Here is a 3,013-nt window from a genome sequence, read left to right as displayed (position 1 = left end):
AAAAACAAAACACCCCCCCCCCCCAACAACAAACAAAACAAAAACATGATGGCATACGCGCATTTCTTGAACAGAATCGCCGATGTGTAATCAGTAATCACCTTACTGTTTTTTTTTATGTCACTTGCCATGGTTGTGCTGTTGCTGTCGGTATAATTTTATGATTTTTTAGTTGGCATACAATTTAGATTATGACGCCGGGATAGAAATATTCAATAATAATAATTTATATTATAAGGAGAAAACGTACTTAAAAAAAACAACTTGTGGACTTTTGAAAACAGTTTGATCCCCAAGCATAGAAGGAATAAGCATCATCAGTACAAAAAAAATCCCTTGGGTGCATTCAGAACCCCCCCCCCCACCCCCTACAAGACAGCGAGCTGTCCAAATTCTCAAAACTAACCTTATTATTGCCCCCCCCCCCTAACAATAATAGTAAACAGCATACTCTTAGGTTTTTAAAGAAAGGACTTCTTTTTTAAAACTCTACCCTCCTCTCTCCGTCTTTTTCTCTTTTAGCTATCTTCTCTCAGCACGCCTTTTCTCCAACCTCTCTTTCCTTTTTCCTCACCCCCGTACTGTAAATATATGTAAATCTATACAACCATCAATATTTTTTTTCGTCAGCTATGTAATCTACACAACTAAAAGATAAAAAAGAACTTAGAAAAAAATATCTTGTTTATCAACACTTATCAATTGCAATGCAGTAGTTGAGAATAATGGTAAGCTCTCTGGTGTGTGCACAGTTTTGTGTGTCTGCATTCATCCCTGCGTGTTATAGAAAATCAGTGTTCCGGCCAGCAGCAGGCCAGTCTGAGGCAAAAACTGTCGTGTTGAACCACTTTTATATTCGTACACCATCATGGACAAACGCTGGGAAACGAAGTCAGACAAATAATACAGAAACATATATATATATATATATATATAGATAGATAGATAGATAGATAGATAGATATATATATATATATATATATACGAGTACATGACTTTAAAAAGCCATAAACAAAAACAACGTTTAAATCAAGAGTGGTCGCAACTAATAGACTTTGTCCATCTCATTATCATCATCCGGTGCCTTGCCGACTGGCGTGGGCGATCATGGACCTCCACTTCACACTGTCTTGCGCTGCAGCAATGTTGTCTGTTGTTCTTGCTGCTCCCTGCCATGTTGTCATCTTGTCTAGTATCTTTTCCCCCCGTTTGCCTCGGCCTCTCTTTACATCAAACTTGCTTGTAGTTACAGTATTCTCCAATGTTTCGTTCCGCATTGTGTGTCCGAAAAATTTGCCTGTCGCTTTCGTATATTCGTCATAAGCTGTTTTCTGCAATTTGCTTCAACTAAGACTTCTTCATTTGTTTTTTCTAGCTCTCCATCTACCTAGCCGAATTATGTTTTGATCCTCATTAAATGTGCATTTCGCTTACCTTCTGAATGAAAGATGTAACTCCCGATGTACAGAACAAACATGGCCCTGGAATGTTGGCCGAAAGAGATAATATTCAAACCAAGAACAGGGACAAAACAATATTGTTCTGAGCTTTGATGAACACGATCCTTTCTTCTTTGATCTCGGTAGACCTTTAATTTTTTTTACAATGTTTGAAATCAGGGGAAATCGCCAATAACTTTTGCATGTATCTACCTGGATGATCTGCTTTATTAAATCTCGTATCCCTTCCTGAGGACACAATATTTCATCGCCTCTCCAAACCCTATCTCCCATTCCCGGTCTCTCTCTCTCTCTATCTCTCTCTCTCTCTCTCTCTCTCTCTCTCTCTCTCTCTCTCTTCCCCCACCTACCCCCCCTCTCTCTCTCTTTCTCTCTCTCTCTTTCTCTCTCTCTATCTCTCATCTCTCTCACTGCCTAAACCTCAGACTGTCTTTTCTCTCCCCATCCGTCCCTCTTTCCGCCTCTCTCCCTGTTGTCTCTTTGTCTCTCTGTTTGTCTGTCTCCCCCCCCTCTCTCTCTCTCTCTCTCTCTCCCCTCTCTCTCCCCCCCCCCTCTCTCTCTCTCTCTCTCTCTCCCTCTTTCAATATTTGTTCTTTTTTGTCCCTCTCTTTCTCTCAGACATTTACAATAGCAGTTCCTTATTTTCTTTTCTTTCTCTCAGTTACTTACAGTCTCACTTTTCCCCACAAGCTATCCGACTCTCTATCGTCGCCTGTGATGTAAAATAATTGCTAAACGTCAAATCATGAGTGACGAGTAGAAATTTTCTTAGTGTGCACGGAGCCTAACAGGCATGGTCGCAGCAGCCCGCCTCTTATATTATTCAAAGTATAGTAAGTACGAGGACTCAACAACACAAGTATTCATTATCGCATTCCATTTCATTCTCATTTCGCCCCCCCCCCCCTCCCGCGACTCGCTATTACCCCCCACCCCCTACTCATTTTTATTTCTAAACTTTCCCAAACCGCAGTGTATGCCGCAGTCTTCTTCGCTGGTCGTAGTGAGGGTTGTTTGAGGGTGTTCTTCTTCCTGGACGACCGTGCTTCCGGATGCAGTCTGCTCCACCAAGAGTCCCATCTCGCGGACAATAAACCAACGCTTGACGCCGCGGGATGTAGTTCTGCTCTCCCCTTCTTTGTGGCCGCGCTGAACATCGTCTGTAGTGTTATATGCTACAAGGTGGGTGGGTGGGGATGGTTGGTGTAAGATTGCATAACTTGTTCCAGTGTGTGAGTTTTTTTTTTTGTGTGTGTGTGTGTGTGTGTGTGTGTGTGTGTGTGTGTGTGTGTGTGTGTCTCTCTCTCTGTGTGTGTGTGTGTGTGTGTGTGTGTGTGTGAGATAGTTTGTGTGTATGTGTGTGTGTGTGTGAGAGAGAGAGTTTGTGTGTATGTGTATGTGTATGTATGTGTGTGTGTGTGTGTGTGTGTGTGTGTGTGTGTGAGTGTGTGTGTGTGGGAGATAGTTTGTGTGTATGTGTGTGTGTGTGAGAGAGAGTTTGTGTGTATGTGTATGTGTATGTATGTATATATATATATGTGTGTGTGTGTGTG

At 42.0% G+C, this 3,013-nt stretch overlaps 1 protein-coding gene across 1 annotated transcript in view; it reads left to right on the top strand.

The window, feature by feature from the left end:
• The window catches only part of LOC101859375 (chitin synthase chs-2), a gene marked incomplete in the record, with an annotated part of 48,109 nt that overhangs the window by 14,525 nt on the left and 30,571 nt on the right, over positions 1-3,013 (top strand). The window contains 1 exon segment of the mRNA XM_013086397.2: positions 2,434-2,642. Coding sequence (XP_012941851.2) covers positions 2,434-2,642 — 209 coding nt within the window.

Source organism: Aplysia californica, unplaced genomic scaffold (assembly GCF_000002075.1).
Source record: "Aplysia californica isolate F4 #8 unplaced genomic scaffold, AplCal3.0 scaffold00018, whole genome shotgun sequence".
Lineage (NCBI taxonomy): Eukaryota > Metazoa > Mollusca > Gastropoda > Aplysiida > Aplysiidae > Aplysia > Aplysia californica.
Note: the sequence above shows the minus strand (reverse complement) of the source record. Positions and strands in the feature narration are given on the sequence as shown.